The sequence below is a fragment of the Myodes glareolus genome, chromosome 12 (assembly GCF_982192425.1).
Source record: "Myodes glareolus chromosome 12, mMyoGla1.1, whole genome shotgun sequence".
Lineage (NCBI taxonomy): Eukaryota > Metazoa > Chordata > Mammalia > Rodentia > Cricetidae > Myodes > Myodes glareolus.
Genome location: NC_142037.1, coordinates 2,327,935 through 2,351,613, shown reverse-complemented (window position 1 = coordinate 2,351,613; position 23,679 = coordinate 2,327,935). Strand labels below are relative to the sequence as shown.

General features: G+C 42.1%; 1 protein-coding gene across 5 annotated transcripts; it reads right to left on the bottom strand.

The window, feature by feature from the left end:
* Positions 1 to 1,119: 1,119 nt before the first annotated feature.
* On the bottom strand, positions 1,120 to 23,665 carry Rab2b (RAB2B, member RAS oncogene family). 5 transcript variants are annotated; one of them, XR_015004786.2, is made up of 9 exons: positions 23,472 to 23,665; positions 23,180 to 23,251; positions 18,118 to 18,185; positions 12,875 to 12,957; positions 12,636 to 12,728; positions 5,614 to 5,725; positions 5,093 to 5,203; positions 4,155 to 4,223; positions 3,198 to 3,242 (listed from the first exon to the last, which is right to left on the bottom strand). XR_015004786.2 is itself a non-coding variant. In XM_085698402.2 (8 exons), exons 1-8 carry the CDS (start codon positions 23,515 to 23,517, stop codon positions 3,135 to 3,137), a joined length of 651 nt encoding a protein of 216 aa, XP_085554528.1. In that variant the 5' UTR covers positions 23,518 to 23,665; the 3' UTR covers positions 1,120 to 3,134. The 5 variants fall into 5 exon arrangements, 4 of the variants coding, with proteins under 4 accessions (XP_085554528.1, XP_085554530.2, XP_085554529.1 ...); XM_085698402.2 differs by lacking the exon at positions 5,093 to 5,203 and having other exon boundaries at positions 1,120 to 3,242; XM_085698404.2 differs by lacking the exon at positions 5,093 to 5,203 and having other exon boundaries at positions 1,120 to 3,242; positions 12,875 to 13,036; positions 23,472 to 23,538.
* Between the last annotated feature and the right edge of the window lie 14 nt (positions 23,666 to 23,679).

Sequence of the window (23,679 nt, the reverse complement as noted above, 5' to 3'; positions counted from 1 at the left end):
AAAGGAAGTCATTGTAAGCATCGTAGCAAAGGGAAAGTGTCTGATTCAATGATTTCTGCTAATTACACTGATTTGTTCCTATAAATTACATGATTTTCAGTGTTGATGGTTTCAAAAGCCAACTGACAGCCAGAGTGTCTCATAATTACCATTTTGCACATGTGGGTGGGAGATGTTTCTGTGTTCATTCATGGTCACTTGACTCAGGTCATGAATTTATAGCCACATTCTTTTCTGTTTCCTTTCAAAATGACATAAAATACCTAACATAGGTTTTAAATCATAATACAATTAGATGTGGGAATTAGGTCTTTTCCCCTTTCTAATGTTCCAACAACACTCAGAATGCTTCCCTTTCACACACTGAGAATAACAGCTGTAGGCAAAATACTGTCTTCAGCCAATTCTCTAATCCTTATGAACTGCTAAAAAATTTTTTTGAAGAGTAAAGAAAAACTTTTGAATAGAAACTACAACATTGATGGATGTGCTGGCACATTCAACACTCGGGAAGCTAATATAGGTGGATCAGGAGTTCTAGGACAGCCTGGGCTATATAGTCTTATTTAAAAAGAAAGAAAGAAAAGAAGAGAGGGAGGGGGAAAGGAAAAAAGAAACATACTAAATTATATACTTTAGTTTTTTGCCTGGCAAGCAAACAGACTAAATCAAACTCAACAACCAACAAATCTTCTTGGAATGAGTAGTATTAAAAAACAAAACACTGGCTGGAGAGAAGGCTCAGAGGTAAGAGCACTGTCTGCCCTTCCAGAGGTCCTAAATTCAACCCCAGCGACCACATGGTGTCTCACAACCATCTGTAATGAGATCTGGTGCCCTCTTCTGGCCTGCAGGCATTCACGTAGAAAAAGTATTGTGTACATAATAAATAAATAAATAAATCTTAAAAAAAAGAAAAACACCAAAAGCATAATCACTTCGATGCCCACATGTCCTCTAAGTTCCTGTGATATAATGTTGACTTTACTGCTACTACCAGGGCTAGAATTCAGTATAAAGCAATTCTGAGAAGGCAGTATGTTTGACGCAATACTCTAGAGAATATTATCTACTTACACTTATGGTATAATCAGAAATGACACATGAAATAGAAGCAGCTTGGATCATGCATATATTTAATAGTAAAACAGTCATTAACAATAAAAAACTAGAAAATTTGGTGAGACCTCAGTGCTGTGAAAGAAAGACAAGTGAAACAAGTAAAAAAGAAAGCAACTGTCCCAGAAGGTGGTGTGCGGAGTAAAGCAGAGGCAATCGCATTACACAGTCTAGGGAGCGGGTGAGTCTGGCTGCAGGCGTCCCTACTGTTTGCGGCACAGAATGGAGGCAGGAGAGGCAGGACAGAAGAGCAACAGAGAACCCAGGATAAGCAGATGGGGAAAACAGATACATTTACAAAGACACAACTCTAAGGCCTTTTGTTTCTTTCAAAGTTTAAAGCCTTAAGCTTTAAAGTATGCCACTCAAATTTCAGATCATAAATTGCACAGGGTAAAGAATGGTGTGATGGATTGGGAATGTCATGGACCCTGCTCTCACAGAGCTTACATCCTATATGAGAGAGAACCCCTCCAAAAAATAAAGCCTACAAAACATATTTACAAGGTAAAACAAATACAAATAGATATATATATATATATATATATAAAATTAACCGAGATAGCAATGCTAAGAGATACTGTGTGAATCATTTCTTAGAACTCTCTAGGCCAGTCACCAAGGATCCCCTAAAGGAGAAAGTCAGCGGAATGTTAGTAGAGGGCAGAGCACATGCAGAGACATAGAAGTTGGAAGAAATATGTCATCTTCAGTAAGCCAATTAGATTGATTAGAGTACAAGTCTAATAGATATGGTTAGGAGTATATCCAGCTACCTGGAAATTGAGGTATCAGGATTCCAAATTTAAGGCCTGCCGTTCAAGGCTAGCCTGGGCAACTTGCCTCAAAACAAAAAAGTAAGAGAAAGCTTCTAAGGGTATATATAGCTCAAGTGGTACAGCACTTACCTAGTATGTTTAAGAACCTAGATTTGATCTCTAGCACACCCCTCTCAAACAACACATACATGCATGCACACACACACACACACACACACACATCAAAACAAAAAATAAGGTAAAAGAAAGAATGATGAAACAGTAGGAATCAATTTGGTGAAATAAACTGTAATGCTAGAACTGGTCTCCTAAACAAAATGAAAAACTAACATTTCTTTAAGTAAACGATGTGGTTACAGGTCCAGCACCAACTCTGCTGCTCTCAAAGTTCTGTAATTAACAACCAGGAACTAGCAATGAAAAGGGCCAGCTAGCCTCGTCTAATCATGAAGCTCCAGGTTCCTGTGAGAGATGCTGTCTCAAAAACCAAGGTGGTGGGCTCCTGCAGAATGGCAATTAAGGTTCTGCACACGCACAATAAATAAAAAGAAACTAGTACCAAGGCACCCAGCTGCTACAGGAACTCTTAGGAAATGACAAGCGGGTTTCCACAACATAGAAATGAACTCAGTGAAATTACTATGTACAGAGTTATCATCCAAATTATCCAGATCCTTAGTACTAAATGTTTGATCAGAATATCCTTCACCCTAGCTACTAAAAATTAGGCAAAGAACAGATATATGCATTTTTTTCTCCTTTCTCTATTTTTTCTTTTTGAGACAGGATGATACTTTGTCAGCCGTGTATACTATTAGCCTGGTAATACTTATGTAGCCCAGACTGACTTCAAAGCTCACGGAGATCCTCCTGCCAAAACTCCCGAGTGCTGGGTTACAGGTGTTTGCCACCACACCTAGCAAACACATGTAGATATTTAGTAAGTTGTTTATTTTTTAACTACTGTGACAATCAACTTTGATCCTAACATTTTAGAAATCAGAGGATGAGAGGAGCCCTGATCTATATGGAATACTTGTGTCCCTAACGGAGGGGACAGGTTAGTAAGGGCCCAATTTTCTCCTGTGTTTTAAGTGAAGGGTGAAACATCGCACATTGAAAAGAGCCTGCTCTCAGCCAAAGCAAGTAAGACCTCTTTCTTTAAGCTGATTAATCTGAAGCTGTTCCAGCAAAGGAAAAAAAAAAAAAAAAAGAGTTCAGGCCGATGTCAGATGCTCAGCAGCAGCCAGAGTCAGGGCCTGTGTCACAAGCGTTCCGCTGCGAGGAACTTGGTCCTGATGATGTTGAAATTGGCTGTTGGGGCCCAATTTTAATGCCATTTGCCTGCAAAAGAAAAAAAGGCAACAATTCTGACATCACTGCTGAAGTGAATGAGAGTAAGGACGGGGATAAAGGAGAAATCTTCAGTTAAACTCTGAGAATCTTGTTCTCACACGGCTGTAGAGAAATCCGGCCACGATGCGAGGCAACCAGAGGTAGCTTTGGGGCTGTTTCCAAGGCGTGCTGTTGCGCATAAATCTCATAGCTGTGTGCAGAATTAGGGAGAACTAAGAGGGCTGAAGAGATGGCTGAGCAGGGAAAGTACTTGCCATGTAAACATGAGAGCCACAGTTTAGATCCTTACAATCCATATAAGGACCAGAGGGGCATGTCAGCACACCTCAATCCCAGTCCCTCGGGAGGCTAAGACAGAGAATCCCTACAGCAAACTGACTAGCCAGACTAGTCTAAACAGTGAGCTCTGGATTCAGCGAGAGACGGCCTCAATATGTAAGGTGAAGGGCAACGGTGACCGTACCTGCTGCCAACATTAGACCTCCACATGAGCACCTACCCCTTTGCTTACACACACGTGAACATGTATAGATACACATGCACACCATATACACATACTTTCTTTAACGAGTAAGTGAAGCAAAAGAGAAGTGGCATATTAGCATATGATCATTCTTTGTCCTGTCCCAGACCTCCCCCTCCTAAGCAATTACAAATTAGCTCTCTCTCAAATTTTGGAATAGTAGACTACTGAAGTCAAGAAGAAAAAAACTCATGTAAGTCTGTAGACCACCAACTTATCTCTTTCAGCACTGTGGGGCTCAGACTTGAGAGAAAACGAAAGCTGATGATAGGTTCTTAGACAGCTGTGATTGATGGGTCTGACATCAGGCAAGAATGCTGACTTTCTAGGGTACTTCCATCAAGGTAACTGCCAGTTCCAGCCCCAGCCTTTCTTACCTCATTGTGGACATCAAATAAACCCTGCTGGATCTTCCTATATATTTCTTTGGCTGTGTTAATGAAGGCCTGAGGGAGACATAAAACATTTATCAGTCTTAAATTTAAATCAAGAGATGAGAGAAATACAAATATCCCTATTTGGATTCCTTTGGTCAATTAAGGATCTGGGTGTGGTGGTTCATAGCTATTTTAATTTCACCACTGAGGAGACAGAGATAAGAAGATCACACAAGTCTGAGGCCAGCCTGGTCGACACAGTAAGTTCCAGATCAGCCAGAGCTACCCAGAAACACTCTATCTCAAACTAACCAATTAACGAACTAATTAACTGAAATCTGAGAATAATTAAGAAACAGTAGAAAGCAGAAATATAGAAAATTTCAGCTACTCATGGTGGTAGTATATGCCTTTCATCCCAGCACTACGGAGGCAGAAGGCAGGTGGATCTCTATGTCTTTGAGGCCAGCCTGGTCTATGTAGTAAGTTCTAGGTCAGCCAAGGTTACATAGATCCTGCTTCAAAATACAAAACAAACACTCTTAGCTAGGCAATGGTGGTGCACACCTTTGCTACCAGCACTCAGGTGGCAGAGGCAGAGACAGACACATCTTTGGGTTTGAGGCCAGTCTGGCATACAGAGTGAGTTCCAGGAGAGCCGGGGCCACACAGAGAAACCCAGTCTCAAAAACAAACAAACAGGGCTGGAGAGATGGCTCTGAGGTTATGACTGCTTTTCCAGAGGTCCTGAGTTCAATTCCCAACAACCACGTGGTAGCTCACAACCATCTGTAATGAGAGCTGATGCCCTCTTCAGGTGTGCAGACAAACATGCTGTATATATACATAATAAATACATCTTTGAAAAAACAAACAAACAAAGCATAATTTCCACAAATGTCCTTGTAGAAGTCATTGAGTAGATATGAAATGCATACCTATCATCCCAAAACTCCAGGGACTAACATACTCCATGATTGCAAATTTGAGGCCAGCTTGAGCTATACAGCAAATTTTGGGGTAGTTTGGTCTATATAGCATGACCGTATCTAAAGAAACAAAACCACCACCACAAGAAAGCACATTAAGTACAGTTGTAAAAAGGTGAAGCTACTGTATTCAAGTACTGATGTTCCTAGGTTACAGGTTAGCTCCCAGCACAAATAAAACAACTCAGCCAGGCAATATAGTCAACACCTGCCATCACCATAAGAACAGTTTCTGCCAGATTCCCAACTGAAGTGACTTATAAGTAACAGTGGTATCTAATCCTCAGGCACCAATAAGATTATAAAAAGGCAAAAGTAAACCTTAGAAATTAGGGTGAACGAAAACAGGACAATTCCCCTGGAAGGAGACATCTTGCTTACTCCTATATCCCCTGGAGAAGAGGATTCTTAAGAATAAATACAACAGCAAAGCCTCTGAGCCACTCTCCCCACTTCCCCTGTAGTGATACCTCTTCAACATTGCAGGCTGTCTTGGCTGATGTTTCCATGAATATAAGGCCATGCTCCCGAGCAAAGGCCTCTCCTTCTTCTCTTTTCACATCCCTCCGGGATTCTAGATCACTGTAAGAGATTAATTAGTGAGAACACTTTAGAGTTTTGTGGGTTTTTTTTTTATTTTGTTTTTTTGAGACAGGGGTTTCTCTGTGTATCACTGTAAGAGATTAATTAGGGAGAACACTTTATAAAGTTTTGTGGGGTTTTTTGTTTTGTTTTGTTTTTTTGAGACAGGGTTTCTCTGTGTAACAGTCATGGCTGTCCTGGTACTCGCTTTGTAGAGCAGGTTGGCCTCAAAAGCACTGAAATCCACCTGCCTCTGCCTCCCAAGTACTGGGATTAAAGGCGTGCGATACCACCTCCAGGTAAAACTTTAAAGATTTAAGAGAAGGTGGTAACCATAGTTATAAAAGGATCTTATCACAGTTAAAAACTGCCAACTAATTAGGATAATCTTGCATGAGCTTACCGACTTTAGCAGTCTCTTTTGATTTTTTTTTTTTTTTGATTTTTGAGACAGGGTTTCTCTGTAGTTTTTGGTGCCTGTCCTGGAACTAGCTCTTGTAGACCAGGCTGGCCTCGAACTCACAGAGATCTACCTGCCTCTGCCTCCCAAGTGCTGGGATTAAAGGCGTGCGCCACCACCGCCCTGCCTTTTAGCAGTCTCTTGGCAGGTATTATTTACCTTCACAATAGCTTCTGCATGGCTGAAGATACTACTGTTCTCTGTTACAAGAACAGGTTTACATAGAAGTGAGCAAACCTCACTCACCCAAGGTACCCTATGTCTTTGTTTGCTTGTTTGTTTTGTGTTTTTTGAGACAGGGGTTTCTCTGGGTAGCCCTGGCTGTTCTAAAACTCATTCTATAGACCAGGTTGGCCTTGAACTCAAAGAAATCTGTCTGACTCTGTCTCCTTAGTGCTGGTGTTCTCGGCCACCCCCAGCTACCCTGTGACTTTTCAAATGGGATCTAGGGCAGCACAGTAGAGATGATAAAGTGAGGTGCTAGTTAGTAGCAGGCTCAAATCGAAGGACTTCTCACCCTGTAATGATGATGCTTTCTTTTCCTAGAATGAACTCATGAGAGATTAATTCAGAAATAAAGAGAACAGTTACCTTAACACTTACTAGTCTCATTTCTAGTGCGTATAAGGGAGACTTAGCACTTCATAATTAGAGAAAGTGATATGGATAAAATTTAGGTCTAACAGGAAAGAAGAGTCAAAAGCAGAAATGGAGACGAGTACCATGGAAAGGCCATGGAAACTAGAATATAAAGCTGATGAAAACAGACTGACCCAACTGGCTTTGATTTTTCAAATGGGAAATTTTGTCTGAGAGATTCTATAGTCTGGCTTTTTAATCATGAAAAAAAAAAAAGAAATCTATTGTGTTAGTTAGAATTACTATTGTTGCTGGGCAGTGGTGATGCACACCTTTAATCCCAGCACTTGGGATGCAGAGGCAGGTGGATCTCTGTGAGTTCAAGGCCAGCCTGGTCTACAGAGGTAGTTTCAGGACAGGATCCAAAGAAACCTTGTCTTGAAAAAAATCAAACAAATGAAAGAATTACTATTGTTGCAAAAGAAACTTGGAGAGTGTTATGCCCAAATGTGCAATCCCTGCAAGCCGACAAGGAAACCAAGAGTCCTGTACGTAAAATCAAAGAGTCTTTATTTTAATCAAGTTTGCAAATTCTTCGCCTGTTCAATGTATTGGAATAACTGGAGAGCCCCAAGCTCAATTAGAATAGGGTTTTATAGTAGTAAAGGTGGGGGTGAGGGGACTCCTGCTGGCTGACATTCACCCAGGGTTTCCTGGTGACTGGCAGGTGTTTCTATCTACAGTGCTTGGAATGCCAGGAATTTCCTTTGAATGGTCTGTTCTTGGGTGGGGGGGGGTGATCTCAGCTTGTGGTTCCTCCTGCAGCCTGGCAGCATCACAGGTAAACAATTGAGATTCCAGCCTCCATTTAAATTCATTGATGGCCAGAGTCCCAGGTGATAATGGTTGAAAGAAGTAAAGAACTTCCTTTGGGTGATCTGCCCAGACTTAGATTTTCAGGCTGGCCCTCACAGAGAGGAAAGCATTTATTTAACTTAAATTTCCACATCATAGTTCATCATCAAAGGAAGTCAGGATAGGAACTCAAAGCAGGAACCTGGAGGCAGGAGCTGATGCAGAGGTCATGGAAGGGTGTAGCTTACTGGTTTACTCCTCATGGCATGTTCAGCCTGCTTTCTTATAGAACCCAAAACTACCAGCCCAGGGGTGGCCTCACTCACAATGGGCTGGGTCCTCCCCCATCAATCACTAATTAAGAAAATGCCCTGCAGGCTCACCTGCAGCCCAGTTTTACAGAGGCATTTCCTCAACTGGGGCTCCCTCCTCTCCCAACTCCAGCTCAACCATCCTAATGCTGCGACTCTTTAACACAGTTCTTCATCACTGTAAGCTTGCTACGGTTATGAATCATAATGTAAATATTTGGGGAGATAGAAGTTTGCCAAAGCGGTTGTGGCCCACAGGTTGAGAACCGATGCTCTAGCTTGGATCAAGTTGACATAAAACTAGCCAGTACATCTATTAAAGAACATCAAATCAGCTGAGTGATGGTGGCACACACCTTTAATCCCAGCACTTGGGAGGCAGAGGCAGGAGGATCTCTGTGAGTTCAAGACCAGCCTGGTCTACAAGAGCTAGTTCCAGGACAGACTCCAAAGCTACAAAGAAACCATGTCTTGAAAAACCAAAAAAGAAAAAACCAAAACCAAACAAACAAACAAACAAACAAACAAAAAACACCAAAGAACATCAAATCAACAAAAGGTACCCCCAAATTAACATAAAAAATTCAGCTTCTGCCTTCTATTCCCTTGCAACTATGTCCATCCTGGCTTCCACACACCACAAATGGCACAAGACAAAAAGACAAGGTGTTCAAAGTCTGTACTTGGGAAGCTGAGACAAAAGAATTGTGACTGAAGGCCAGCCTGGGCTACACTGTAAATTCTGTTTCAAAATTGAAAATAAAGCTGGGTGTGATCCACACCCTAAATCCCAGCACTCCGGAGGCATATAGTGACAGTTTATTTATGTTTTAGTAAATAAAGCTTGCCTGAAGATCAGAGGGTAATACTAAGCCACTAGAGGCCAGGCAGTGGGGTCACATACTTTTAATCCCAGGATTTGGGAGAGGGAGGCAGACAGATCTCTGTGAGCTCAAGGCCACCCTGGGTTCTACAAAATCAATGCAGAAACAGATCCTGGTGGTGGCTCACACCTGTAATCTCGCCCAGCCTTGGTAGAGGTTAAGACTTCTCTAGTGGCGTGGTTGTTTTGCTTTTCTGATCTTCAGCTTGAACCCCAATATCTGTATCTGGGTTTTTATTATTAGTGCTACAGAGGCAGTGGCAGGCAGATCTCTGTAAATTCTAGGGTATTTTGGTCTACAGAGCAAATTCCAAGCCAACCAGGGCTACATGGTGTAATTTTATCTCAGAAAATAAAATAATGGTAATAGTAATAATAATTTTCAAAATCAGTATGTAATAGGAAATGAGAGTGGAAGACTCCATTGCTGATTCCCATGCTTTACTATGCATAAAGAAACAGATACACAGGTGAATAGCAACTGTTGCTATTTAAAAACAGAATTTTGCTTTTTGTTTGTTTGTTTTTATTTTTCTTTTGTTTTGTTTTTCAAGACAGAGTTTCTCTGTAGCTTTGGAGTCTGTCCTGGAACTAGCTCTTGTAGTCCATGCTGGCCTCGAACTCACAGAGATCTGCCTGCCTCTGCCTCCCTCGAGTGCTGAGATTAAAGGTGTGCACCACCACCACCCGGCTGTTTTTGTTTTTCAAGACAGGGTTTCTTTGTACACAACCAAGTTCCTTGGTTGTCCAGGAACTCACTCTGTAGATCAAACTGGCTTTGAACTCAGAGATCCACTGCCTCTGCCTCCCAAATGCTGGGATTAAGGAAAGCAGCACCACCACTACCCAGTAAGAATGGAATTTTTTTAAAAAGGAAATATAGTTTTCTTTTAATTTATCCTTACAATTCTTCAAATAGTTGTTACTGAGGAGGCCTAACAACATTAGTGCAACCGTGACAAATTGCAGACTAACAATACAGGGATACTGAGGCCTAGGCTCACCTTTCCAATAACCAGGAAAAACTACAGGGACCTGAAGGGACCAATCAGAATAGAGACAAACAAACACTTGAAGCTCCAGAACTTTAAGAATAGCTTCCCTAACTTGTACACAGGTTGCCAAGTTCCTTGCTGCAACACCAGTACCAACCTTTGTTTGACAAGACTTCTGTAGCCCCACTCCTGTCCAATCAGGAGTTCAACCCCCATGTGAGTCAGGAATTACCTTACCCCCATCCTTTACTCCTTAAAAACCCTGCCCTAGCTGAGCACAATGCTCTCCCTGATCCAACTGCTGTGTTGGAGCGGAAGGAGAGGCCAAGTCCAAGTTTGCAATAATGGCTCTTTGCTTTTGCATATGAACTCAGACTCCTGGTGGTTTCTGGAAGGCTCATGATGTGGGTATAACAATTACATTATTATTTCGGAGCCCATGGTGTACTTCAGGTGGTAGAATGCTTGGTTAATATGCACAAAGAACTGGTTTCAATCCAGGTATGCAGTGCTTACTCTTAGTAATCCCAGCACTGAGAAGATAAGGCAGGAAGATTAGAAGATTAAGATTACCCTTGGCTACGCAGTGTGTTAAGGCCAGCCCACAATACCCGAGGTTCTGTCTCCAGAGAAGTATGTTGTTTTCAATACATTTTACTTATTTATTGTGTGTGTGTGTATGTGTCTACCCGTGTGGGTATACGTGTGACATGGCATATATGTAGAGGTCAAAGGTAATATGTGGGAAAAGTTGGCTCTCTCTTTCTACCATGTATGATCCAGAGATCAAACTTTATGTCATGAAGCTTGGCAGCAAAAGCCATTACCTACTGAACCATCCCAATGACCCAAACAAAATATGTTATTTAGATCTATTTCATTTTTTAAGATTTTTTTAAAAAAATTCTGTGTATGTATGCCACTTGTGTTTGGGTACATACAGAGGCCAGGAGAGGGTGTAAGAGCCCCTACAGCTGGAGTTCCAGGCAATAGTGAGTCACCTAACATGGGTGCTGGGAATAGGAACTCAGGTCCTTAGACAGAACAGCGAGAGTTCTTAACCCCTGAGCTATCTCTCCAGCCTGCAGGCCAGAAGAGGGCACCAGACCTCATTACAGATGGTTGTGAGCCACCATGTGGTTGCTGGGAATTGAACTCAGGACCTTTGGAAGAACAGGCAGTGCTCTTAAGCACTGAGCCATCTCTCCAGCCCCCCTTTAAATTCTTCTTAAAATTTAAACTGTGAATACAAAGTCTTGCCAAAAATATAAATTGGAACCCCTGTGAATTGCTGGCAGGAATGCAAAATGGTGCTGCTGCAGGGGTGGTTCCTCAAACAGTAACACAGAACTACTATACAGTTCAGCAATCTGACGGCTACGCAGCCAAAAGAACTCAGTCTTACTGAGTTCTGAACAGATAAATCTTTCTTCCCATGTTCATGACATCATCAGTCACAACAGTCAAAAAGTGACAGCAGCCCAAGTGTCCACAGAAAGATAGAAGAATGAAATATAATAATAAATACTATAATCCAGAAAAAGGAGGTTCTGATTCATGTTATAATATGCTATAATAGTGCATGAAGACATTATGATAGATAAAGTAAGCCACTTATAAAAACACAAGCATTGTGCAATTCTACTTATGAGGTGCCTAGGAGACCTGTACTTATTCTTTTTTTAAATATATTTATTTATTTATTATGTACACAATATTCAGTCTGCATGTATGCCAACAGGCCAGAAGAGGGCCAGAAGTGGTTGCTGGGAATTGAACTCAGGACCTTTGGAAGAGCAGACAATGCTCTTAACCTCTGAGCCATCTCTCCAGCCCCCTGTACTTATTCTTTATGTCTTTCACATCATGCACCTCCATCCCAAGTACTTGTATTTATAAAGAAAGAATGTAGGGGCTGGAGAGATGGCTCAAAGGTTAAGAGCACAGGCAGTTCTTCCAGAGGTCTTGAGTTCAATTCCCAGCAACCACATAGTGACTCACAACCATCTGTAATGAGATCTGGTGCCCTCTTCTGGCCTGCAGGGATACAAGCTGGCAGAGTACTGTATACAGAATAAATAAATCTTTTCAAAAAAGAAAGAGAGAGAGAGAAAGAATCTAGAGGCCAGGTGTGATGGCACACTCCTGCAACCCCAGCACTTAGGCCTAGGCTATCTAGTAAGACTGAGGCCAGCCGAAGGTACAGGCCCAGCTTCAACAACAACAAAGGAAAGTAGAAAGATGGTTGGCCGACGGTGAGGAAGACACCGAGGTCACGGCAGATGGCATAATTCAAAGGTTCCAAAGTCTGAGAAAATGACCAAGTTATGAAGGTGGATAATGGTGAGATTTGCAGAACAATTCTAATACGTTTGGGGCTACAGGACACTCCTAGAAGTCGTCAAAATGGTAAATTTTACCATTTTACTATCTTACCATAGTAACATTTTCTTACTAAGATGATATAGTAAGAAAATCTGAGTATCAAGAAATTCAATGTCTGAGCTGGGCAGTGGTGGCGCATGCTTTAATCCCAGCACTTGGGAGGCAGAGGCAGGTGGATCTCATCTACAGAGTGAGTTCCAAGCCAGCCAGGGCTGTTACACGAAAAAAATAAATTCAGTGTCAATCAGATGACACATGCTTACAATCAGGAGGGTCGCAGCAAGTTTTAGGCCAGCCAGGGCTACCAAGTGAGTTCTAGGCCATCTACCACTATTGTGTCTCTAAATCAAAATAAAACAAAATAGAACAAAAGGAAATTCAATATGCACAGAGAATGTCTGGTGCCTCCTAGTAACTAGTATTCATAAAGAGAAAACTTCACCTTTTATTTCCGATCAGCATGATAACCATGTTTGAGCTCGAGTGCTGGCGGGCATCCTCTAACCATGATGTCAGGTGGTTGAAGGTTTCACGTCTACAGCGGAACAATTTAGAATGTTGGTCAGGACCCTGTTTCAAAAAGCCAAAGTTGCTCCAAATACATGAGAGGGGACATTACATGTACAAAGGGCAGCCATGCCCAGGGGCCCCCCGCACCCCCCATGCAGCCGGCCCACTCACCGTGTGATGTCGTACACCAGCAGTGCCCCAGCTGCTCCCCTGTAGTAGGAACGGGTGATAGAACGGAAGGACTCTTGCCCAGCCTTTACCATCAACACAGCAACAAAAAATCCCAGTAAAACTAGGTTATTTCCAGAGACAGAAACTTGCTCACATGCCACCCTAAAACACAGAATTTAACTAAAGAAGGAACTTATGCTAGATTAATAAGAAATTAGAGAGAAACGTGCCTGTCCAGGGAGGAGCCCGAGTGGGCTACTGTTCAACAGAAGTGTGACTGAGAGTGCAGGTAGGTCAGTTACTACTCCTATGAGACTCTCCACCAAACTACAAGATATTCTTACCCTTAGGTCCCAGACACTCAGTGCTACAGTATGACACCAACACCTTATACATTTCCCAATATCCCCTAGAGCAAAACTGGAAAAGGGGCTAAAAACTCAATCCTAAATATGTTGAATATGCTACATTACTTTTCCTGTTCTTATTAATCTATTTGCAAAAAAAAAAAATGCCTTAGAAGGCCAATACCCTGTCCAGTGGAAGGCATATTGCAACACAGCAATGCAGAAATTCAGATATGAGCAACTGAGTTTATGCTAAGTAGACCTTAGGTTTCTCTGATAACAGCAAGACTACCTGAAAGTTCTTTGCTAAGACACTGTGGTAGAAAAAGGGAATAAGGACTATAGAATGATGTTCAGGACCTAGGAGAGTTTTCCTTAAAAAAAATCTTGTACAGCTTGGCAGTGGTAGCGCAAGCCTATAATCTCAGCACTTAGAGGCAGAAGCCAGGGGATATCTGGGGGGGATATCTGTGCATTCAAGGCTAGCCTGGTCTACAGAGGGAGTTCCAGGACAGTCACGGCTACACAAAGAAACCTGCCTTGAAAAACAAACAAACAAACCAACAATCCTGTTCATAATCTTATCTCATTTCTAATGGGACCAAAATACTGCCTTATTTATAATTGAGCAATTAATTCCTCCCATGCTCTAGATACTTTTTCTGTTTTTCAAGACAAGGGTTCTCTGTGGCTCTGGAGATTTACAATCTAAATTGGGGTATAAAAGAGAGAGTCTGGGGCTGGAGAGATGGCTCAGAGGTTAAGAGCATTGCCTACTCTTCCTAAGGTCCTGAGTTCAATTCCCAGCAACCACATGGGCTCACAACCATCTCTAATGGGGTCTGGTGCCCTCTTCTGGCATGCAGGCATACACACAGACAGAATGCTGTACACATAATAAATAAATAAATATATAAAAGAGAGAGAGAGAGAGAGAGAGAGAGAGAGAGAGTCTGCTACCTTACAGTGGTCATCTCCCTAGGTGGACAACATGTGAGGCTCTATAAGCATCACACAATTTCTTAGCCTTTTACTGGTAATTCTAGATACAATTTTAAGATTGAAAAGCACCTTTGTCCACTAAGGGCTCCGTAGAATTTTATATTTACTGTGGCATATAATATACCCTAGCTCTTTTGGGGTCCTGTTTACTCTTATCATTTATTTATTTGTTTGTTTATTTATTTATTGGTTTTTCAAGACAGGGTTTCTCTGTAGCTTTGAAGCCTGTCCTGGAACTAGCTCTTGTAAACCAGGCTGGCCTCAAACTCACAAAGATCCACCGCTTCTGCCTCCTGAGTGCTGGGAATAAAAGTGTGAGCCACCATGCTAGGCTCATCTCTTTTCGCTCTCTTCTACTCTATTGAAAATCTTCCTCTTATTCCTTCTAAGGTAAGCTGCCACACACATAGGAGGCTGAGAGAGGAAAAAAATGAGACTGCTACCCAGCCAAAGCTACATAGTGAGACCCTGATTCAAAAAAGCAAGGTGTGTGTGTGTGGTGGGGGATAGATAGGGTGGGGAAGTGAACAGCACAAAGAAAGACAGTCTGACTTCCAGCAGAAGACCAGGAAACTCCTTAACATCCAATCTCTACTTTTCATCTCAGTCAAGTTCAGGAACATTGAAGCCAGGATGCTAGCAAGGCTGTCCACTTCAACTTAGGTGGGTCTACATCAGTCTCAAATGCCCTTGTCCACGCTCAATTAAAAATGGTTGAAGAGGCCGGATGGTGGCGCATGCCTTTAATCCCAGCACTTGGGAAGCAGAGGCAGGCGGATCTCTGTGAGTTCAAGTCCAGCTTGGTCTACAACAGCTAATTCCAGGACAACTAGGGCTGTTACACAGAGAAACCCTGTCTCAAAAAACAACAAAAAAATAAAAATAAAAATAAAAAATAAATAAAAATGGTTGAAGAGGCAAACACCTAACATGGAGTTTTCTCGTTCTGGGTTTTATTTTGTGAATCTGAGTCTCACTCTGTAGCCTTCACTAGTCTACAACTCACAATGTAGCTCAGGCAGCCATGAATTCAAGGAGCTCCTGCACCAGCCTGTTAGGGACAGGCATGTAGGCTGTGTGAAAGAGAATGGCCCCATAGGCTCATAGGTTTGAATGTTTGGTCCCCAGTTAGTAGAACTGTTTGGGAAGGATTAGGAGGTGTGGCCTTGTAGGAGGAAGTGTGTCCCTGGGGCTGGACTCTGACTGATGCTTGCAGATCAGGATGTGAAGCTCTCAGCTGCTGTCCCAGTACTTGGCAGCCTGCTTCCTGCTCTGATGACCACTGAATACCCCTCTATAACTGTGAGCAAGCACCCAATTCAATGCTTTCTTTCTAAGAATTGTCTTGGTCGTGATGTCTTCTCACAGCAACAGAGCAGTAAGTAGGACAGGTGCAGGTCAGCCAGCACATCAAGGGGCCGTGGATCTCTGGTAAAGAGACTCTATAGCGTTTTCATTTCTCCCACAAGAGAGCAAGATACAGAGTTTCAAGTATCAGCTATAAGCCAGATGCTGGTTTTTTGTTTTGATTTTTCTTGTTGTTTTGTTGGTGTGGGGGGGTGTTCTCTACTTGTTTGTTTGTTTGTTTGTCTGTCTGTTTGTTTCATTGTATTGGCTAGCCTGGAACTCTATGTAGACCAGGCCGGCCTCTGCCTCCTGGTGCTGAGATGGCATGTACCAGCACGCCAAGCTTGCCATGCAGTTCTTCTTCTTCTTTTAAAATTTTTAACGATTTATATTTTATTTTATGTGCATTGGTGTTTTGCCTGCATAGATGTCTGTGTGAGGGTGCCAGATCCCCTGCAACTGGAGTTACAGAGAGTTGTGAGATGTCATGTGGGGGCCAGAAGTTAAACCCATGTCCTTTAGAAGAGCAGCCATTTCTCCAGCCCTACCATGTAGTTCTTAAAGATCCTATCCACATAACATACATTTGTGGCTCTAAACTTTCTTCATGACCCAACCATTTCTCATGCATGTCAGCACTTAAGGCAATAAAAAGCCCATTTGGGAGGCAGAGGCAGGTGGATCTACATGAGTTCAAGGCCAAGGCCAGGCTGGTCTCAGAGTGAATTTCAGGACAGCCAGTATTATACAGAGAAACCCTGTCTCAAAAACAAACAAACAAACAAACAAGCCAGCAAACAAGCACATGGCCCTGGCCATCTGGCCATACTACTAGCTGGCATCTACTAGATTTTATTCTTAGAACTAAAACATCTATTTTTTTTTTAAAAAAAAATACAGAAAGAAAAAATTAAATGACATTAACTTAAGTCAAAAAGATAGAAGCTAACTTATACTGGTCTTTATATCCGCCGGCTTCACCCTTTGGACGGGGGCTCCCGTTAGTGGAAGTAATAACAGAAGCTGAGCTGCACTGTCGAGTTCTGAGTGAAGAATGGTGACGACCTCAGAGCAGCAGCAGAAGGGAGTGTGTAGTGACTGGCTGGGACTTAGGAGCGAACCCTGAGACAAAGTCATATTCCATAGGCTTGATGGGGCAGAGTGTTAAAAACAAAAACTGGCCAAATGAGGCAAGTCAAATAATAAGAATTAAATAAAAACAGGAAGAGACTTTAGCTAAATATTTTGAACTATTTTCTAGTTCTCCTTAACTAGAATAGAGACTATAATATTTTCCTTTAAGGAAGGAATAGTATAAATGAAACATTGCACACAAAGGCAATTTCTCTACATTAGGAAAAATTATGCTAAACTAAGTTAGACTTTGATGCTAACAAAGTACAAGCAACTTTTACCCTAAAAAATAAATAAATAAAGGAGTGTTTAATAAGCTGTGCAACAGCTAAAAACTAGAAACAACCTAAATATCCACCAATGCACATACACTTCTGTGACGACTGTGGTCCCTGCAACCCTTGACAAGGTGGGAAGAGGCCCGCTCCACAAAGCAGGCGGCTCATTTCCACATGCACCAGGTTGCACACATACCCTGCCACACACAAGTAGTAAATAAGATTTAAAACGTCTTTGAAAAATCTTGGGCTGGAGGGAAGGCTCAGGGGTCAAGAGCACTGACTGCTGTTCTTCCAGAGGCCGAGTTCAATTCCCAGCAACCACATAGTGACTCATAACCATCTGTAATGAGAACTGGTGCCCTCTGCTGGCCATAGGCATACAGGCAGGCAGAACATTGTATACATAATAAAGAAAACAACTCTACTGTACACTTGTACTTTTATTTACTTATTTATATTTATTTGATTTATTGAGATAGGTCTCACTCTGTAGCCTGGCTGGACGAGAACTCACTATGTAGGCCAGTCTGGCCTCTAACACAGAGATCTTGTTAGGTGTGCACCATCATTCCTGGCAAAATGTCTATTATTTATAAATTTAAATGCATAGAAGTCTAAAAGCATATACACTAAACCATTAACAGTGGAGTCCTCTGGCAGAATAGCCACAGTGTGGGACAGAAAAGGGTCTTATGTAAAGGAAATTCACTGTTTGCTACATAAACTTTGTTTTTTATATTTTACTGTATTACTTGTGTCTCTTTTTTTTGCGGGGGAGGTTCAAGACGGGGTTTCACTGCTTAGCCCTGGTTGTCCTGGAAGTTGCTTTGTAGACCATGCTGGACTTGAACTCGCAAAGATCTGCCTGCCTCTGTGTCCTGAGTGCTGTGACTGAATGCATACACCACCACTGCCACACAAAATTAAGTCACTTAAAATTAAAAAAAAAGTATGACTTGTTTTCCATCTGAGTATCTCAGTGTGTAATCCCTCCTGGTTTGACCTCTCTTCAGCTTCTTGCCCCATCCTACAGTTTTCAATCTGCAGGCGACAGGACCACACACGGCTACATGACCTTTTATTGTTATAACTGGGTCTTCGTCTGGTATTAAATTATTTCAGCCTCTCTTACCGTATCCCAGATTTGCAGTTTGATTTGTTTTCCATCAATGTTGACCATACGGGCTCCAAACTCCACACCTGTCAGTAAAGACCCAGAATGGATACAGTTGTCATGAACACATACATGTTAATCTGGAGGTGAATACTTTCCCCCGAAGTGTTAGCATGAGTGTTTTGTCTGCATTCACTGATATTCAGCTCATTACTGCTGTTTATTGCTCAATTAAGTTTGTATTCCTTTGGACTTATTCTCTAGAATTAAAAATCCATGGACTAGGGGGATGTCACTCACTTGATAAAGACTTGCCTAGCATGCACGAGGCCCTAGACTCAATCCCTAGAACCGAACAAAATCGAGCATGGGGTTGGAGAGATGGCACAGAGGTTAAGAGCACTGATTGCTCTTCCAGAGGTCACAGTCATCTGTAATGAGATTTGGTGTCCTCTTCTGGCATGCAGGCATACATGTAGAAAGAATACTGTATACATAATAAATAAATAAATCTTTAAAAAAGAAAAGAAAAGCATGACCAGAATTTGGTTTCCTACACCTTCATCAGACAGCTCATAACTTCCTGTAACTCCAGCTCCAAGAGATCCCTTTTCTGGACTCCACGGGCACCTGCATGCTCACTCAAGCATGCGCACGCGCGCGCACACACACACACACACACACACTCAAACCCCTTTACTGGTCATGCAGAACATGACTGTGAACCTCCCAGCTCTCAAGAGGTAGAGGCAGTAGGAGCACTAGGATCAGAAGTTGTATAACAAATTCAAAGGTTGCCCTGAGACTGCACAGGTTGAAAAAAACATCACATTCTACATCTCTATGTGTAACACAGTGGTTGTGCAATTGCAAAAGACATAAGTCTCTTGGTTTAATCCCTTGCACCAAAAATAAACAAGTGGATTCTAAGTGGTAATACACCCAAATGTAGGTAAGGTCACCCTGATCTACAGAGTGAATTCTAGGACTGGACAGGCTCCAAAGCTACATAGAGAAACCCTGTCTCGAGAAACAAAAAAACAAACAAAACAAAATGTCCCTGGTTGGGAAGGCAGGGCTGGAGAAATCGTTCAGAGGTTAAGAGCACTGGCTGTGATTCCAGAGGACCCTGGTTCAATTCCCAGCACCCATATGCCAGCTCACAGCTATCTGTAACTCCAGTTCCAGAGGATCCAATACCCTCATACAGACATACAAGCAGGCAAAACACCAATGCATATAAAATAAATAAATTAATTAAAAAAAGACCCGGGGGCGGGGCTCTGCATAGATGACTCAGTAGTTGCTCTTAGAGAGGACCAGAGTTAGGTTCCCATGCCTGATGGCTCACAAGCACCTTTAACTCCAGCTCCAGGGGACCCTGTAGACACCTGTACACATATATGCAAATAGACATACAATACAAATAAAAATATTTAAAAAATCTGAAGGGGGAGAAGATGTGTCCCCAGGGCCTTTCCCTAGGTCTGGTTTTATAAATTCTGATAATAAACCAGGTTTGGTTTATTACACAATCAGTTGATTTATTCTAAGACTTCACAATGACTAAGACTCTAGATTACCTCTTACTAGCCTTAAGAAAAGTGACAAAGGTGGTGGTGCATGCCTGTAATCCTAGTGCTTAGGAGGCAGAGGCAGGCGGGTCTACAGAGTGAGTTACAGGAGAGCCAGGGCTGTTGCACAGAAAAACTCTGTTTCAAAAAAGAAAATCAAAACAAAGAATAAAAACCAAAACAAATCAGCTTCCCCCCTCAAAAAAAAAAAAAAAAAACAACAAACCAACCAACCAACCAACCAACCAAACAAACAAACAAAAACCACAGAGCAGTTACTGTAACAATTTGCAAATGTCTGAAAAACACTACAAAGCAAGTTCCAGGAAGGCCAAGGCCACACAGAAAATCCACTCAATGAAAAACAAAAGAGAATGTCTAGCCACTGTGGAGAAGCTTTGTGATAACTGGTTTCCATTAAATGAAAAATAAATATAAATCTATAATTCATAGAAAAAAGTTTAGAAAATTTACAATTCTAGGAAAAATAAAACAAAAAGGAGATAAACTCTTTTTTCCTTTCCTTTTTAAAGATTTATTTATTTGAGGCTGAAGAAATGGTTCAGTGGTCAAGAGCACTGACTGCTCTTTCAGAGGACCTGGGTTTAATTCCTGCACCCACATGAAGCTCACAACTGTCTATAACTCCAGTTCCAGAGCATCTGACAGACATGCACACAGGCAAAACCCCCACACACATAGAATAAATAAATCTTTTTAAAAAAATATTTATTATGTGTTCTGCCTGAATGTATGCCTACATACCAGAAGAGGACACCAGATCTCATTATAGACGGTTGTGCCCCCCCCAGGTGGAGAATTAGGAATGTTAGTTTATACTGAAATCTGACTAGGTAATATTTAATTCTGTAATTTCTTCAAAGAACTTTTTTTAAAAATGATTTATTTATTACATATACAGCCTTCCTTTCATGTGTGCCTGCACACCAGAAGGGGACGCCAGATCTCATTATAGATGGCTGTGAGCCACCATGTGGTTGCTGGGAATTGAACTCAGGATGTCTGGAAGAGCAGCCAGTGCTCTCAACCACTGAGCCATCTCTCCAGCCTTCTTCAAAGAACTTTTAAACTTGAAGTATTTCTTTCTTTTTTTTTCTTTTTTAGGCTTTTAAAATTTTATGTGTATATGTGTTTTGACTGCAAGTAAATATGTGTGCTACATACTTGTTGAGGAAGAGGGCAATGGTTTCCCCTGGAACTAGAATGTCAGATGGTTAGGACCTGCCATTCAGGAGGTGACAATTGAACCCTGGTCCTCTGGAAGAACAGTCAGTGGTCTTAACTGCTGAGTCGTCTCTCCAGCCCCCTTGAAAGAACTTCTTCTTCTTCTTCTTTTTTTTTAAATTTATCTTTTATTTTATGTGCATTGGTGTGAAGGTGTCAGGTCCCCTGGAACTGGATTTTCAGACAGTTGTGAGCTGCCATGTGGTTTCTGGGAATTGAACCCGGGTCCTCTGGAAGAGCAGTCAGTGCTCTTAACTGCTGAGTCATTTCTCCAACCCCTTGAAAGAGCTTCTTGACAGTGTCTAAGAATGCCTATTAGTTCTGTGTATGAAGCAGTACTTCTTTTTTAAAATTATTTTTATTTTTATTATTTTTTTAATGTAAGTTGCTGTTTTGCCTGCACATATGTCTTTGTGAGGGTGTTGGATCCCCTGGAACCGGAGTTACAGACAGCTGTGAGCTGCCATGTGGGTGCTGGGAACTGAACTCAGGTCCTCTGGAAGAGCAGCCAGTGCTCTTCACAGCTGTGCCATCTCTCCAGCCCCGAAGCAGTACTTCTCTACTGAAATTCTGAAGTATTTTCATTTGTAATTAAGAAAGTTGACAGCAGGCAGGTGGAGCTCTGTGAGTTCAAGGCCAGTCTGGTCTACAGAGCAAGTTCTGGGATTGCCAAGGCTGGGATGTGCATAGAAACCCTGTCTTGAAAAAAACACAACACACATTAAGAAAAAAAGAAAGAAAAAGAAAGGAAGAAAGAAAGAAAGTTGCCTTGTTCAAGGACAAAATATCTTCAATCACCAGTAATTCCCAGAGTTCACCAGAAATTGCCTCTCTCAAAGCGGTATGGAAACAGGCAAATAGATAAGGCTTTTGTCATTCTTCTATTTCAAGGTAAAATTCATCTTAAGGACAATATTCCAAAAACAGTCATGTTAAAAACATTGCACCATAAGTCAATTTGTCCCCTTTTCTATCTTCATATGGTATTTTGCACATAGCAGAAGGAATCCAGATTTTCAATATAACTAATCTGGTTTACCTTCAGAAATGCTATAATACCAATTTAGTCATCCTATGTAGATATCCTCTCTATATATAATATTTCTACTTTTAGGGTGCTACAATCTATTAGAAAGATATAAAAAATTGTTTCCACCTGTTACCTCATCAAGAATGAGGTAACTTTTTGAGAAAAAAAAATCACTGACAGTTTTCCTTTCTTTCAAAATAGTGAAGAATGTAATTTCAGCCAGGTGGTGCCACCACACTCCTTTAATCCCAGCACTCAGGAGGCAGAGGCAGGCAGATCTCTGTGAGTTTGAGGCCAGCCTGGTCTACAAGAGCTAGTTCCAGGACAGGCTCCAAAAGCTACAGAAAAACCTTGTCTCAAAAACCAAAAAAAAAAAAAAAAAGTTTGAGGCCAGCCTGGTCCATAGAGCTAGTTCTAGGACAGCTAGGGCTACACAGAGAAATCCTGTCTTGAAAAACCAAAATACAAAATAATAATAATAATAATAAATAAAAACAATGAGTAAAAAACTAAAACAACAACAAAAACCAATCAGGTTGAGCACAATTAATTCCAGCAATTAATTTAGAAGGTGGAGGCGCAGTAAGATTAAGACCTGTTCAAGGTCATTTTCAGGTTACACAAGGAGTTCAAAGTCAGTATTTGGCACAAAAACAAAATGAAGCCTGTGTGACAGTGCATGCCTGTAATCACAACACTCAGTGGCTGAGGCAGGAGAATCTCTGGGAATTCATGGTCAGTGTGCATTATAGAGTGACTCTGAAGCTAGCCTGGACTACAAGCGCAGAATCTGTCTCAAAAAGCAGGAGAATGAGAAGTGGGAGGAGGAAGAGAAGGAAGGACTGGGATGGCTCTTAAATGGATTTTTTCCCTCTCCAACACAAAAAGAATCGTTTGTCCGTATTTACTTCGAGAAATGTGAGGTTGGTATTAAGTACAGATGAGTTTTTGAATAAGCAGTTGTGTTTCCGTGGGATTTTCCATAAACATACAAGTTGCATTTGAGGAAACATTGCTATGGCAACTAGTGTTTACCTCACGTCCGTCTCTAAAGTCACTTTTCAATTATTTACCCTCTATTACCAGTTTTAATCGCTTTTCATAGACCACGTCTTCGGACTAAGGCAGGGAGGCGTAACTTTTTACTTAGAATACGGAGACTGTGAACTTTCTCCTTCAGCAGTTCAGTCAGACAGCTTTCATCTGTTCTGGAACGAGGGAATACGCTTACCTATTGTGAGGTCGTGCACAGGCTGGAACCGCTTATCGGTGAACTGTAGGAGGAGGCATGACTTCCCCACACCTGAAAAACGACGGTGTGCTCTGGACACGCCAACCGGGAAGCCGCGGGCTCCCAGGCGGGGCCCGGGGGCCAGGGAGAGGACAGAGCCCCGCCCCCGGAGCTCGCCCCGCCCCCTCCGCTCAATCCGGCTCGCCCGGCCCACTCGCCGCGCCCCGCCCCCAGGCGGCTATCGGAGGTGGGCTCGCCTCCCCGGCCCCGACGGCGGCGCCCCACGGGTTACCTGTGTCTCCGATGATGATGTACTTGAAGAGGTAAGCGTAAGTCATGGTCCCGAGGCGTCTGTGTTCCGGGTCGCCTGATTTCTCTAGCCACTCACCTCCGACCTCTCTAGCCACCCAATCTACCGATCTCCCTCTTTGCCACCGCTCCAGCCCTTCTAGCTCGGGCCGCGTCTCTATTGCTCTCTGCAGAAATCCTCGCTGACTCCC